This window comes from Rhinolophus sinicus, linkage group LG02 (assembly GCF_036562045.2).
Source record: "Rhinolophus sinicus isolate RSC01 linkage group LG02, ASM3656204v1, whole genome shotgun sequence".
NCBI lineage: Eukaryota > Metazoa > Chordata > Mammalia > Chiroptera > Rhinolophidae > Rhinolophus > Rhinolophus sinicus.
The window spans coordinates 148,955,639-148,971,301 of NC_133752.1; the positions used below are offsets into that span (position 1 = coordinate 148,955,639).

The 15,663-nt window shown below is 43.8% G+C and overlaps 1 protein-coding gene across 2 annotated transcripts in view; it reads right to left on the reverse strand.

Moving 5' to 3' along the window:
* SLC4A8 (solute carrier family 4 member 8) overlaps positions 1–15,663 on the reverse strand; it is a 68,906-nt gene that overhangs the window by 25,701 nt on the left and 27,542 nt on the right. For both annotated transcript variants that reach the window (XM_019724541.2, XM_019724540.2), the window contains exons 8-14: positions 14,244–14,401; positions 13,266–13,353; positions 12,137–12,283; positions 11,195–11,295; positions 5,400–5,574; positions 4,662–4,795; positions 3,668–3,913 (exon numbers count right to left, since the gene is read on the reverse strand). In XM_019724541.2, the coding sequence (XP_019580100.2) occupies positions 3,668–3,913; positions 4,662–4,795; positions 5,400–5,574; positions 11,195–11,295; positions 12,137–12,283; positions 13,266–13,353; positions 14,244–14,401 (1,049 nt within the window). The remainder of the gene's footprint in view (positions 1–3,667; positions 3,914–4,661; positions 4,796–5,399; positions 5,575–11,194; positions 11,296–12,136; positions 12,284–13,265; positions 13,354–14,243; positions 14,402–15,663) is intronic.

Genomic DNA, 15,663 nt, shown 5'->3' on the forward strand with positions numbered 1-15,663 from the left:
TTGGTCCTACTGGTTGAGGCCCATCTGCGGGTCTATCCACATCCCAATTTTTCAGTCAGTCATTAGAAAAGATGGGCTCAAATCAGCACATAGGCCTTGGATTAAATTGTGCTGACAACCAACTATGGCATCTGATGTGCACAGAATGAGCCCTGGTGGTTTCTTGCTTAGTTTCTTTCTCTTAGGCTCGTCCTGTGGAATTTAGCCTACATAGCAAGGAAGACATGGTACCCCATTCAGCTCCCAACAGCTCCCCCCAAGCCTGGATACCCTGCTCCCTATACCTCTTCACATTCTTGCTCTAAAATTCAGAGTCTCCTAGAATTGTGTTGTAAGCTCTTCCTAACACTGCATAACACCTGGTAATATTCCACTACGTTGGCCATTCCCTGGCTTCCCAGGCTTCTTCTATCTAAACCAGACCAGACCAGACCTGTCCCACTGGCCCCCACGTTGCCTCACAGTCCCAGCATACTTCATGCCTGACGTGGCTCCCCATGTGCTCAACTGACATAGCCATTCCCCACCAACTTGGTTTCATCTCTGCATTTAATGAGCATGCCTCCTAAAGAACTAGCATGAATGGAATTAAAATTCAAAAAGATCTCAACAGGTTATAATAGTAGGAGGAAATCAACAAAACGAAAAGTAATAGGGAAAGCTATAAAGTCTTACACTTAGGTATGAAAAATCAATTCCAAACTTGGAAACAACAGAGATGTCCTTCAGTAGGCAAATGGCTGTACCATCGTAGATCTAGACAATGGACTACTACTATTCAGTGCTAAAAAGAAACAACCTACGTGTCCTTTGATGGACGATTGGATAAAGAATATGTGGTACATATAGTAACAGAATACTACTCAACCATAAGAAAGGATGAAATACTGCCATTTGCAACGACATGAATGGATCTTGAGAACATCACGCTAAGCAAAATAAGTCAGACAGAAAAGGACAAGAACCATATGATTTCACTCACATGTGGGATATAAAACTGAAAGCAACAAACGAACAAACAAAACCAACAAAAAAACCTCATAGACAGACAACAGTATGGTAGTTACCAGAGGGGAACAAGAGCGGGAGGAGAACGAAGAGGGTAAAGAGGGTCAAACATGTGGTAAGGGAAGGAGAACAGACTTTGAGTGGTGAGCACACAATGCAATACACAGATGACATACTATAGAATTGTACACTTGAAACTTATATAATTATCAACTAATGTTACCTCAATAAATTTAATTTAAATATAAATACATTTTAAAAAATATAAATAAAAAGAAATTAACTATCAAGCCAAAACACATGGAAGACCTCTGAGGGCATATTACTAAGTAAACAAAGCCAATCTGAAAAGCCAAACGCTGTATGATTACAACTGTATGATGCTGTGGAAAAGGCAAAACCATGGTGACAGTATGAAGATCAGTGGTTAGGGTGGTGAGGACGGATGAACAGGCAGAGCATAGAGGATTTTTAGGGCGGTGAAACTACGCTATATGATACTTTAATGGTGGATACGTCATTACACATTTGTCAAAACCCACAGAATGTACAACACACCAAGAGTGAACCCTAATGTAAACTATGGACTCTGGGTGATAATGACGTGTCAATGCAGGTTCATTGATTGCAACAAATGCATGGGATATTGATAGTGGAGGCAGCGGGGTATATGGGAACTCTCTACTTTCTGCTCAATTTTGCTGTGAATCTAAAAACTGCTCTAAAAAAATTAAGTCTATTAAAAAACAAATCAGGGGCCGGCCCGGTGGCTCAGGCGGTTAGAGCTCCATGCTCCTAACTCCGAAGGCTGCCGGTTTGATTCCCACATGGGCCAGTGGGCTCTCAACCACAAGGTTGCCAGTTCAATTCCTTGAGTCCCGCAAAGGATGGTGGGCTCTGCCCCCTGCAATTAAGATTGAACACGGCACCTTGAGCTGAGCTGCCTCCCGGATGGCTCAGTTGGTTGGAGCGCGGGCTCTCAACCACAAGGTTGCCAGTTCAATTCCTTGACTCCCGCAAGGGATGGTGGGCAGCGCCCCCTGCAACTAAAATTGAACAAGGCACCTTGAGCTGAGCTGCCGCTGAACTCCCGGATGGCTCAGTTGGTTGGAGCCTGTCCTCTCAACCACATGGTTGCCGGTTCGACTCCCGCAAGGGATGGTGGGCTGTGCCCCCTGCAACTAGCAACGGCAACTGGACCTGGAGCTGAGCTGCGCCCTCCACAACTAAGACTGAAAGAACAACAACTTGAAGCTGAACAGAACCCCCCACAACTAAGATTGAAAGGACAGCAATTTGACCATTGTTCCCCAATAAAGTCCTGTTCCCCTTCCCCAATAAAATCTTTAAAAAAAAAAAAAAAAAAAAAAAAAAAAAAAAAAAAAACAAATCAGTCCCACACATATTAACATAAAATCATTTAAAGAGTTGAAATTCTAACTTCACATCAACTCAGTGGAATGTAACTAAGAAAAATACTATCTTAGGCTTTATTAACAAAGAATTACAGTATCCAGATCAAAAGTTTACTCAGTCCAGGGCTGGTCACTTTTGTCTGCCTTCTCCCATTCTTGAGGGTAGATTCTTTGTCTGGCACGTTCATCACTATATTTTCAGGGCCTAAAACAGTGCCTGGCATATAGTAGGTTCTCAACAAATACTTGTTAAATAAATAATTTTAAAAAGTCAAAGAGCAACCTTACTCTAATGCCAACAGGCAATCCACTCTGCTTCAAGATGATACTCCCTACTGCTCTAACGGTTATTTTATAACAAAATAATTTTTAAAATTCTAATAAATTTTATGTGAATTCTGATTTTTTCAATCTATAAAAGTGTGTCGGTGGGGGGTTAGCAGATACCTCCCACGCAGTGTGCTCTCTCGACTCAGGCAGTTTCAGGTCAAAATTGTTCTTCACAACCAGACCCTCCACATCAGAAATGTACAGCCAGCCAGAAGGGAGGGAACTGGATATACAGAGTTAGAGGATAAGGGTCTTTAGTCATAATTTGGAGAATACTAGTCCGGAGAAGAACTGTTTTATAGGACCAGACTCGCCTAGATGGTTGAAAACACAACCAAATACTGTGTTTCTTTTCCAGCTGATCCAAACTATATTGAACATGTGAAAAAAAAACACTGTCTTTAGTTAAAATCTAGCTAAGGAAATAGATTTGTAGACCTTTAGGATACAGAGTAAAAGACCCCTGGGTCTATAAGGAATTCCTAATGCACTTCTCACCTAATGATCCACACAAGTCGCCTGTACATACTTTCGGAGAATCTTGATAACATGGTCCAGAGTCTCACAAGTCCTTACGAAAAGAAATTCTTCCCAACAACTAACTTAAATTCCACCTGCTACATTTGCAGCCTAGGTTTGTCTCAATGCCGGAACCAAAAGACAGGCTTGGAAAACATTCTCAAGTCCCCTCTGAGTTTCCCTCTTAGTCCATCCTCTCTGTCATCAATTTTGACTCTTCTCCTCTGGCAATCCCCCAAGTCTCCACATCCATAGCTGGGCTGTCTCCCAGAGGCCCAGGCACTTCCTTAAGAGAAACTGCCAGCACTACCCGGCATACTACATCAGCCATTAAACTCGAGCCCTTTGTTCAATTAAAAAAACCAAAAAAAAAGACTAGCAGAAAGCATACTTACTAATACAGGCTCAGGTGATCCAGCTGGCTGTGCATGTGGATGGGATAGGTCTCTGCCAGGTGAATCAACTTTTCTATCGCTTCATAAATGAAAATAATGCAAATCAGGGAGGCAAACGCTTCTTCCGTAAAGCGGGTAATATAGCAGACAAGGGAACTGGCATCCGTCGCTACCAGGACAATACACAGGAAGGCGGTCCACAGCCCGATACACGCTCGCAAGGACAGGTACGAAAGAGCGTAGTCTCTGAAACAAAACCAAAGTTCATCACAACGCCTGGATGGATGGCACTGAGAGACGACGAGTCAGAAATGTGGTTCATTCATTTCAGGTTATCTACATGAGTATTGCAACCCAGTTTCTCCCCAATTCTGACGGCACTTCACCCCTAAATGCTGCCCTGGGACTGTGGTGACAAAGGCTGGCTTCATGGGTGGTCCTTGCCACAGTCAGGACATGGAAAGTGGAGAAGGAAGGGATTGTGCCACACACATTTCTGCCAGGACTGCCCAACATGATTAAGATCTTATGCTGGCAGTTAAGAAAAAGGAGCTGGCCTTTGTTCCACATGCTTCTACTGCTAATACAAAATGAAAACAAGATTTTATAGAAAAAGTAGGGAAACGAGGGCATTGCTGAGCCCAACCACCACTAGCAACCAGAATATGAAGGGGTATTCTATTAGGCCAAATTAAAAATTGACCTGAAATGGAAGTGGAGGAGTTTGAATTAGATAGGGAAAGTTTTTTAAAGATAAAAAGTCAAGATTTCAATAATGGCTGAGGGACATTGACCAGGCTCTTTAACTATAAGATGTGCTGTTTTAGGTAAGGTACTACCTGGCGGCAGGAAAACGGACCAAATGATATTCTTCCTTCAGGTTTTTACCGCCCGGAAGGATATTTGCTGGCTTATACTAGCCTGGGACCCTGACATTCAACCCTCACAGCACAATAACACATGCAGCTCGTTTTCAGAAAATCCAATGTCTTACTTGCAGAATTTGAACAAAATCTTTTCAAACACAAGCACTGGCCCAGTACTTCCTAGGATGGTGAGAGCCTGCCCCGCAAACAAGGAATAGGCAATTCCAGTCATGGAGGCTCCAAACAAGGATTCAATGGCACTCTGAAAGGGGGAAAAAATCATCACTGAGTCCACAGTTCATCTGAAATGAGTAACGTGGGTTTATGTACACTCCTGACTTAGCTCTCATGTGTCCTGACAAGTCACTTGCTTGTATTTTATCTTAGCAAGAGTGACGTGTACACACTGTCTAACACTCCTGTAAACGAATGTCATTTTGATAATTCAGGTGCCCCAATCCATCCACATGTGATTCCTTAGCTAAGTCCTGTTGTGCAGTGACTCAATTCACTATTTAAACATATAAAGCACAGTGATACCATTCACACTACAAGCTGTCATGCAGAATCACCTTAAATCTTATTTTTGAATGACATTAATATATCATTTTCTGTCCTTGGAGTACTGGGCAATTCAATTGGACAATCAGCTACTGAAATTGATAGGCAAGGAGAGGAGAGTCTGTGCTAAAGGAAGACGTGTGTTGCTGCGTGGTGTGAAGTCAGGATACCACAGTGATTCAACAGAAAGACCCCGATCTCCTCAGTCCTAGCCCAGGGAATCTCACCCGCCACAGTGGACTTGGCTGCCCCCACAATATTTTAAGTCTTCTTCAGGACCATTAGAAGTGGTTAAAAGTTCTTACTATGCGTCCCTCGGTGGCTTCGCCGAGCAAGCCCCCAAAGGTGATGACGGGTGACATGCAGGCACAGTACAGGAACAGAAAGGAGGCCAGACACTGCAAGCTGAGTGCATCCCGGTAATCGCTCCAGTACCAGGGGGCCTTCCGCTTGATGTCCAGCACCAAACCCCCAAACAGCCTGTGGAAACACGGCAGACAAGATCGAACACTGTCCCTCTTCCACGGACGCATACGAGCAGCCCACATTTAAAAGCACTTCAACTGTGCTCTGTATGGAGGTAATATTTTGGCTTCAATTTGACCCCAAGTACAAGAGATTTATCTGGGGTCAACACAGACTCTACTTGCAACCAAAGGCAAGAATTTGAATGATTATCCCCAGCATAAAAAGATTTAATTTGGGTGTGCATATTAACCAGTCAGTAAAAAGTTCTAAAAAATTAATATGAAATTAAGTATTAGCTTCAAACTTCAAATTTTGAACTATTAGGAGGAAATGTACAAAATCAATTAAGGGTATTAAAATAGTTTTATTACATCTCTTCTAGATAAAAAGCCTCCTTCACATGCACTTTCCTACTCTGAACAATTATCCATCTTACTCTTGAGAAATTAGCATAATAACTCATTCATACAGTTGGTAAGGAGCAGCAAATACTTTGTGCCTGGCACGGCGCCAGGTACTGGAGCTACAGCAGTGAGCAAGACAAACACAGCCCTTCTCTCAGAACCAAAGGTCCAGTGCAGGCGACAGGCAGTGTTGTGAGGGTGCCATGGCAGCACCGAACGGCATTCCAGTGGGGACTGAGAACGGTCCAGGAGCTAGCCTGATGAGGCAGAGGTGCTAGCAGGTGATACCTAGAGGTGAGAGCGCATGGTGGGTCATGGCACTGAAAGAGATATGGCCGGATAAGACAGTGTGACAGGCGAGGACCAACAGCCGAGGCTGGAGAAGCTGAAAAAGCTGAGTCACAAAGGGCCCTGTAAACTGTTTTAAGGAATTAGAACTTTATCCTAATGGCATGTCAAGTCAACTGAAGGATTGTAAACAGGGAAGTGACATAATTACACATGCATTCTGGAAGGATCACTCTGGGAGGGGGGTGTAATGGATGGAATATGGGGCAAGACTGGATGCACTGGATTGGGGTGAGGAGAAGTGGATGGGTTCAAGGGCTAATCAGGGGCTAGAATCAACAGGACGTGGTGCCAGGACCCATCTCTAACTTCCTAAGGATGAGATAGATCAAGAACAAGATATTCTATCCCCCTCCCCTCCGCCCGCCAAAAAAAACAAGATATCCCACACCAAGGAGTAGTGTTCCCAGACTAAGTCACTGTTTCTGAGAGTGGAGTCACTGCACTACGTGGAAAGTTGTTAGGTGAGTAACAAAAAGGGCCACTCAGCATTCTACAGGAGAGATTGCCTGGTTTCTTCTACAAGTCGATGGCATAGGAAAAAAAGAGGGAGGGCTGTTACAGAGTGGGAACAATAACCAAATGCAATGTCAAACAGATGAACTCTAAAAAGATATCGCGAAGGCAATCACAAAAAGTTGAATATGGGTTGAGCATTATACAACTTAAAGAATTACTGTTTCTTTTGTTAGATTTAATAATGGCATGATAGTTGTTTTATAAAATATCCTTGTCGAACAAAGATACATACTGAAGTGGTAACAGGTAAAAGGACATGCTACCGGTGGTTTGGTTTAAAATAATCTAGAAAACATAAAATAAAACAATTAAGTGAGGAGAAATAGATGAAATAAGTTTGGCAAAATGTTGATACCTGTTGACAGACACATGGGGTTCATTATACTAGCCTATCTCCTGTTTATATGTTGAAATTTTCTACAACAAAAAGCTTTTTAAAAAACCTCCTCTCTCATGGAAGGAGGCTTGGCCAGCTCTTTTTTTCTTTCTCTCTGCTTAGGAGCCTGGAGTTGGACCAAGGTCTGGGGCCTACATCCTGGGGAGAAGACACAACAAACTTTCTCCATTCGCAAACACTCTCATCTGGCCAGGTACAGTGGGTGCGCAGGAGGATACAGGGCAGACGCGGTTCTGCTCTTTTCCTCTGGTTTGGGTGAGTGTAGTTGGGTTTCACCCTTCCTCAACTTGCAGCGGTAACATCACGATCTGGATCTAGGCTTAGGGGGAGAGGCAGAGCCTGGTGACCTGCTCGGTTTGAAACGCCTGTCCAGCACATCTAGAGTAAGTAAGGAGCTGGGACAGCATCTAACCTAGAGCACCAGAGATCCACCTTAGGTTTTGGGACCAAGGCTCCAGTGTGTAATAAAGTGTTTTTCTTGCTTTCTTCTCTCGGTAAATAGCCCCTTAAGGAACTTACAGGTAGCTGCCATTAGTCTGGGGCAAGACTCAAGTGTTTCTGGGTCCTTAGCCAACACAGCATCTCAGTACCATGTGAATATCACCTCTTAATCACCAGTGACCTTCCTCTGAAGGGTATTATTCTGGGAGGAAACTCTTCTGCAATTATGCGCCTCAACGCACTGAGGTAACCTGAGGTGCTGCCATGATTGGTTGGCCCTTGGACGCAGGAGGAACATTCAGGGAGGAACGTCTGTGAGTAACAGACAAAAGATTTATGTGAAATGGATTTGTGAGAAGCCGTAGAAAGGGAGGACCTCTGTCTGCCTAGCAATGATTTAAAGGGGAGAGAAAAGATCTGAGGCTCTTCTTATTGATGGTATAACTACAAAATAATTTCCGAACATAAAATCAAACCATTATTACACATCTACCACAGATATTTGGTCACCGCCGCCACCGCCGTCACCGCAGTCACGGCCGCCGGCGCCGTCACCGGCGCGGTCGCCACCACCGACGCCGTCACCGCGGTTGCCGCTGCCGCCACCACCATCACTGCGGTCACCGGTGATATTGTTTATCAGACACGGAGGCCTCTCTCCACGTGTGAGAGTTCCTTTTCCTTTCCACGCTACACTTAATGTTCACGTGGGTTGGGGTGGGGCAGGAGGCATATACAGGGACATAAACTTAAGGTGGATGCAAGAAAGGACCTACCCATGTAGAGGGTCACTGGGCTCTGAAGCACTGACTTAGGGAGCCCTTCCTGGGGGGGTGTAGGGACAGGCCAGCCAGCCACTGGTCTGCTGTGCTTTGGAAGAAACCTGTCTGACGTGTGCGGGGATCGTCGAGATAGCAGCTCCTGATTCTTCTTCTCATTAACCCTCCCCAAAGTGGCATCCCCAGTAAAGTACATACAGTTACGAATGGGAATGTATTGGTATCACCGCCAGCGTCAGCGTCAGGGAGGTCCACGACTCTGTCTGAGCCCTGGCCTGGCAGGCCAGGTAATAGAACTCAAAGTACTATGAGTATGTTCAACTTCGTCTCCTTTCCCTCCTTCAAGTCTACGCTCTCACATCTTCAAATACGTCTCCATCCAACGAGGATAATGTCCCCTAAGTCTCCAAGTTTTGCCCCAGGCTGTGCACTCCCTCAAAGAAACACAACTAAAGGTGTGAAGAATTATATTAATAAAACCCAGGCTAATTTACTTTTAGTCCGTGCAGTCCAAGAGGGTCCAGAAAGTTCTAGGATGTCAATCTGCTTTGGAAGGTTCACATTCACCCACTACGTAATTTGAGATTGGGGAAGGGGCCACAGCTGGCATGGAACTATGGTCCCTGACACACGCATTAGGTCACCTGGCCTAAAAGGCTCCAATGGGAGGAAGGCCCTGTGTCTTGAAGTCTTTTACAAAGGGCTCGGAGGAAAACGTCAGGAGTTCAGGAAGAGGAAGTATCTCCCACACCCCAAGCAGAGCTAGGCTCTGAGCCCAGATAACCCTTCCTTTCAGCTTTGTCAACTCCAGAAGTCCCTGCCGTGACATTATGGGAAGACTTCCTCAAACCCCATTTGAATTTGTGAGTAAAGGTATTCGGGGTTGGTGATTGAACATATGATGCTCCTGGCTACAGGGGATTTTCTTTTGGGCTGTCAGGCACCATTTTCAAGATTTTATAACTGTTGAGATCCAATCTAATGATCTTCCAAACTCCTACTGTTTATAAGTGACCCCTTCCCAAAAGGCCTGGGACCCTAGTTTATTCTCCTCTCTTTGACACCAAAAGAAACCTGAAATCTGACCTTTGCATGGATTATCCGTTTGGAGGAAACTTGTTGCCCTCATTTCCACTGCTTTCAAACTCTAAATCCGAGGGTGTGGACACTTTATATTCAAAAAATAAATCATAACTCTGAAATACTATCAAATCCGCACCCAAGACACTTCCCCTTAAAAAACACCATCTCCTCTAAGACAGTCTCAGTCCTGGAATCTATTCTGAGGATAGATGTTTCCCTTGAACTGCTTCTCAATACGAGGCCTTCCCACCCAAATCAGCCCCTTCCCAACTTTAAAGAAAACGTTAAGCTTCCTCTTAAAGGTTGCTCCCTCTTTTTGGTGACCCCTTCCATCAAAGGGCTCCTCCTTTCCTCCAGTGACACCTCCCTTATCTTTCCCCATTCTCAAATGCATTCCTCCAACAAGGAAACACACTCCCCTATCAGGAAACTGCTAGTTGAACGCCAGAATGCTTCTCCTGCTTCTCAGTCTCCTTTCATTTCCTCTCCCTGAATTTCCAAGAATGGAAAAAGAAATCACTTTCCACAATTCAAAAAAAGCCATGAGTTTCCATCGGGTAGGGTACGAAGGATAGAAAAATAAGGAAAGCAACTTTAAGCAAGGAGGAAATAATAAAGTGAAAGCAAGGGAGTTGAGGGTGTTAAGAGCTTCTTTCCATGAGCTGAGTCCTGTCCTGAGAATGTCCAACCAGCAGAGCCTTCTTAGACACAAGCACAACTTACAGAGCTAGTACTATAGTCTCGACCTTCTCCCACAATCTGGGGGACACCTCTGGATGGCACTCCAACCCAAAATATCATCCTCTTTTACCATCTTCCTACCTGGCAAATAAAACCTTCTAGTCTGGGGATCTGTTCCCTCACCTATCACAGAGAAACTCCTCCTTGGACATCACTCCTTAAAATTTGGCCTAGAAGAGTAGATTGCCTATTCTGAGACACATGCCTAAAATAGCACATATTTTCCTACCCTACGGAAGTTTCTTAAAATAATCACTCAATATTTATCCACACGTAGTCCACTCATGTTACTGAACAGGCATCATTCTAAAAGTATTCATTCATTCATTCATTCATTCATTCATCAGATACTAAATACCTGCTCTATGCAGGGCACTGTTCTGGGTACTAGGAATATAATGGGGTCCCTGCCCTGAGGGAGCAAACATTCCATAAGGAAAGACAACGAATCAAGCAATAATAATAAAGTATGATAAGGGCTCTACCCGGGCTGGGGGGAGGGTGGCGGGTGGGCAGGAGACAGAGCTCGGAGCTGTAGCAGCCCACAGCAGGAACATCTAACCTCATCTATAGAGTCCTGGAAGGCTTTCCAAAGGAAGTGACACATAAGCTGAGACAAAGGATAAACAGCAGGTTAGCCAGGAGATGAAGAAGGGGACGTGTGTTCAAATCAGAGGGAACATTGTGTAGGAAGTACTGGAGGTGAGATAGAATATGGCAGTGATTTGAGAAACTTGAATGAATGAATACAATATGTGATATATTCATGATACTTATAGTCAGTGGCTCCATTTGAAAAATCATTCCCAGCCAATTCAGATACTACAGAGAAGAAGGCTATAAGCAAAGAGGATCACTCATTCCTTTACATGACTTCTGCCCAGCAAGCTGTATCAGCTGTGAAATAGCCCAGAACTTACCGCCCGGTGCGTTGAAGTTCTGGCCCGCTGTGGCCCCCATGTGGTTCTGGTTCTATGTGGCAAATGTTTCCATTTGGAACTCCAGGCATTTTCCTTTTCTCCTTTTAACAGAAAGACCACAAAATTAGTAAAATCAGACATCTATTCTGTCCTTCCTTTTTAAGGGGGGACCGGGGGTGGGGGGGGGGAAGAGTGGTAAAATCATCCAAAAGCAGCCAAAAAATAGCCAAGTTGTTTGTAGCTTTCAAATGCATTTACTGATTTGGGGCAGTTTACTGACTTTCCTGAAAACAACAATATATGATTCCTCTTCCTCTCCACTAGCACCTGACTCCTAACTCTGCCCAGAAACAGAAAAATGGAGGCTTTGGCATCAGATGTGACCTAAATTCCAATTTCAAATCTGCCTCTGTGCAATCTTACTTCACCTTAAACCTTGAACATAGTTTTATTCCTCATTTGTAAAACTAAGGCTAACAATGCCTAGTTGGGGGTGTTGCTGAGAAGATTGAATTCGCACGTGTAAAGCATCTGGCCTAGTGTCTAGGGCAGAGTAGGAGTACCCTTCCCATCTTCCACCTGTCAGAAAAGTATAGGGAACTCTGTTTGCTCTCTCTATACAATTTGCTCTTTTCATTTAATGGCCTCGTTCATGACACACTACCAAGAAATGTGCTTCCCTCTCCTCTCTGTCATTCCACATCAATCCTTCGAAAGTTGGCTTAATATTCATCCCAGGTAATCCTGACTGACCCTCCCACGCCTGAGCCCATCTGTGTTATTACATATTCATCTTTCACTACTGTTCTGACGTTCTAGGTGCACCAAATCAGGGCCATGTTCCAACTTATTTAGCATGTACCCGACATGGTCTTTTCTTTATCCAAGGTGAACACTCGGTAAGTGACTCTAAGCCACCATTGACTAATGTGCATACTTTACCTGGGAAGGGACGTTTTTGGGTGGCTCAATTCTAATGGAGGGGTCCCACTCCCCTGGAGGGAGCACCGTCACCTGGTCTAGGAACTCATCAATCCCCGCCAGCAGATCATCTCGCTCTTTTGCCTTATATGCCACATCGTGAAAAATCTACAGAGGAGAAAAAACCCTCAGGAAAGCTGACAAAGACTTTACTTAAAACAATCACCAATGGATATGGTGAAGGATAGATACAACCTCTTGATTTTTATCTCTGTCATGGGGACCTGAAATGTGGAAAACTTTAGCACTTAGGAAAATGCGAGGATAAAAGGATGAAAAACAAAAAATGAACCTAAAGATGAGATGGAGCAAAAAGAACTACGTAAGTATATGTCTACTGGTATAAAGAGAGAGAAGACATGACTCTACAGATGTTGACTTCTGTTATCTCCTCAAAGAATGGAATAAAAGGCAAGATGCATGGAAAATTTCCTAATCATAATGGTTGAATTATGGATAGAATTACTAATGAAGGTCGTCCTCAGTGAAATAAGCTTTCCAGTCCAAGAGCGCTGACAAAACCCAGCCCCATCTCCCTCGTCCTGCTAAGACATATGCCTGGAAAGTCTTGCTTGGCAATGTACATGAGCAGTGCAGTCTTCACCAGGGCATACAGTGGGGGTTCATCACCAGGCAGCCAAAATGTCTGCTTGCCTTGGTACATTTACATTACAGTGCCACGTGCAAACCCCTGACTCATACAAACTGGTCTCATTTATGCGGAACAGGACTGAGGTTTTTTTATGTAAATAGGCTGGATGCATTTAATTAACTGTCTTCTCCAGAAAGTTAAGTCAGCCTTAATATCTTTCTCTCTAGGTATCCTGCTTGGCAATAATAATTTTCCCAGAAAAATATTTCTCTGCATCCTTGATTATTAAAAAAGGGAGAGATGACATAGGAAGAAAAGTCTCCCAGAGGGCTCAGTCCTCCCATAAGAAGCATTCAGAGAAGTGACCTGAGCTGCTCCCCAGCAGACGTTGCAATTGCAATGATGTTATCCCCAACAACCAGCACAGTGCCTGGCACAGAGCAAATCCTCAATAAATATTTATGAGATGAATGAATGAAAAACGGAAGTGGTGCGTACCTCATCTGTCATGATGGTGGCCATGGACCTGCCAATCTCATGGTACTGCTGACCTTTCCCTACTGGACCCAACAGGATAAACAAAAATCTGGCAACACACAGAAAGGGCAAAAGTATGTGATTAAACATAAAGAAGTGGCATCTTACTGCTCTCTAAACAGCAGAACATTTCTCTTTCCTATCACACAGAAATCATCACGGTGCCTTCAATAAAGGGAGGCAGACTAATGATGGAGCAATACAAGTTGCCTTGACCTAATAGCGCAACTATGGTCATTGGAAGCTATCTGCATGACTCCATTCAATAACGTGGTTGTAATTCTTAGGGTTTCCATAGACACAATTCCTTGCTTTTTCAAAACATGGCATTATAGTGTAAATTCAAGGTTATCTGAATCTCATTCATTTCTCTAATAATAAAATGATGGGGAGAGGAAAGGATTAAGGAAGTTGAAATTCTCAAGCCCTGGAGAGGAGTCTGAATTGTGCTCGGGACATCTGAGTGCTCCGTAATTAATGAGGCTCTGAGTCACCTGAATCGCCACCTTCAGAGCATATGAATAGCCTTTGGAATAAACGCGGACATGTCTGCCAGCCAAACAAACCCTGCCAGGACTGTGGAAAGAGACATCAATACCTGTGCTCGGAGACATTTCCCTGGGATACGGCTGTGTAGAACTAGGAGAATAAGATAGGCCTCTCATCATAACAAGTGATAAGCCCCGCTCTGCCCTTTGAATGCTCTTCAGTTCTCCATTTCCAAGGTTGCAGGTACTGTGCAGTCATAACCTTAACAGTCTTAGAATTCTTCTTCATGGAAGTTAATCAAATATACCCCAGTGAGACACTGCTGAATTTTAAACAGCATTCCCCAAATTCATTAATCCTATCTTTTGGCATTAGCTGGTTTGTTACCCCGGAGCTCACATACATCTGTACGTTGGGCAGAATGCACTGAGTTGCTGTCTTTGTCTTTACCTTGTTGGGATGGGCACTTCTGTCAGGCCTGAGAGAAGAACAGCTGGAGACAGCCTCACGAAGGCAACGATGGGGCGGTCCAGGGTATCCACCTCGCCAACCAGGACGTTTGAGGCCTCTGCCCCCGTGGGAATTTTTTTCATAAAGTGAAGGTCCACCTGAAAGTCCAAAAGGACCTCTGACAACTTGGAAGCCATAACCTCAAACATCACTCACCCTCCTCATGCCTTACATTCATATGTCACTGTATGATTTAACAAATGTTTTCTCACCCTACTTCATTGGATCCTTACAAGAACTCGGTAAGGTGGATAACATAGGTCATTATTAGCTCCATTTTTCATTTTAAGAAATGAAGCAACAGAGACCAAGAGAGATGAAGTTGACTTGCCCGGGATGGCAGAGCTTTTAAGAGAATTTAAATCCAGATGTTCAGATTTGAATTTCATTACATCATATTTCCTCAAAGAAAAAATGTTCTTGAAGCTCTAGGTCAATTGTTTTCTATTTTAAAAATACTTAATGCCTTATATATGGAATCTAAAACACAAAATAAACAAACAAACCAAACAGAAACTCATAGGTACAGAGAACATTTTGAGGGTTGCCAGATGGGCGGGGGTTGAGGGGGATGGGTGAGAAAAGTGAAGGGATTAAGAAGTTCAAATTGGTAGTTACAGGGATGTGAAATACAACAGAGGGAATACAGCCAACAATATTGTAATAATTATGCATGGTGTCAGACGGGTACTGGATTTACCAGGGTGAGCACCTCACAAATTTTGTAAATGTCTAATCACTATGTTGTACATCTGAAACTAATATAGTACTGTATGTCAACCGTAATTGAAAAATAAAAAAATATTTAAAAAAAATAAAACTTGAATGTTCTGTCAGAGGTTTCCGATTTTTATAAGGCTCCCTGCCTTATAAGCAGAGAAGTGACCTGACATTATCTGCACTTTAGAAAGATAGTGTCAAGACTAGACCATGGCAAGAAGAGGCTGGAGGCAGGAGATCCAGGCTTGAATGAGAAATTACAATAAGGCACTGCAACTACGGAAGGCCTCGAATACCAAAATCACAGTCTCCAAAAAAGTTTCAACCACAAAGTAGTTTTAGGAGAGAGTAGCAAAAATATAGTTTTAGCAAAACCCTTGGAGGTGAGAAGGAGCTGCTGGAAAGCAGGTACCCAAAAATAATTCTGAAAAATCAGGAGGTCTGTGTCAGGGAGTATCCTCTATGGCCGGTCTAAGTTTCAGCCTGTTGAACCTGATGGACCAAACTCCTGAGTCAGTCCCATCCTGGCTGGTGTCGAAGGGAGAAGACATAAGCAGATGGGCCTCCTTTCCTGCAGAAGGGGTTCTGGTCTTGGAGAAAAGGTGTCAAAATACCAAAGCTTACCCAGCTTCCAGCAACT